At 41.3% G+C, this 373-nt stretch overlaps 1 protein-coding gene across 1 annotated transcript in view; it reads right to left on the minus strand.

Annotated features, from left to right (window-relative positions):
• Positions 1-373, minus strand: part of LOC111480392 (synaptotagmin-4-like) — a 4,602-nt gene extending 4,229 nt beyond the window's left edge. The window contains exon 1 of the mRNA XM_023125399.1: positions 101-373. Coding sequence (XP_022981167.1) covers positions 101-205 — 105 coding nt within the window. The 5' untranslated portion in view covers positions 206-373. The remainder of the gene's footprint in view (positions 1-100) is intronic.

Raw genomic sequence — 373 nt, forward strand, 5'->3', positions numbered from 1 at the left:
AAAAAAAAAAAAAAAAAAAAAAAAAAAGAAAAGAGGTATAAAAACAGAGCATACATATATCGCACCAAAGCGGAACAAAGAATATACAAAAGAGAGATACCAAATCGGAGCGACACTTGGCGCGAACACTCCCAGCGCGAGCAAGAGCGACGATCAGTAAGACGCCGACAACAATGCCGAGTAAGATACCGGAAAAGAACGACATGAGGGAAGATTCAGAGAGAGACGTGCGAAATCCAAAGCCAAACAAAACAGAGGAAGAAGAAAAAGAAGAAGAAGAAAGCTAATAGCAACGCTGTGCGTTGGCGAATGGCATTGAAGAAATGGCGGAAGAGGAGAATGTGAGAGTGAAGATTTGTTCCATAGTCGAAAT

The sequence above is a fragment of the Cucurbita maxima genome, unplaced genomic scaffold, assembly GCF_002738345.1.
Source record: "Cucurbita maxima cultivar Rimu unplaced genomic scaffold, Cmax_1.0 Cma_Scf00006, whole genome shotgun sequence".
In the NCBI taxonomy this organism is placed as follows: Eukaryota; Viridiplantae; Streptophyta; class Magnoliopsida; order Cucurbitales; family Cucurbitaceae; genus Cucurbita; species Cucurbita maxima.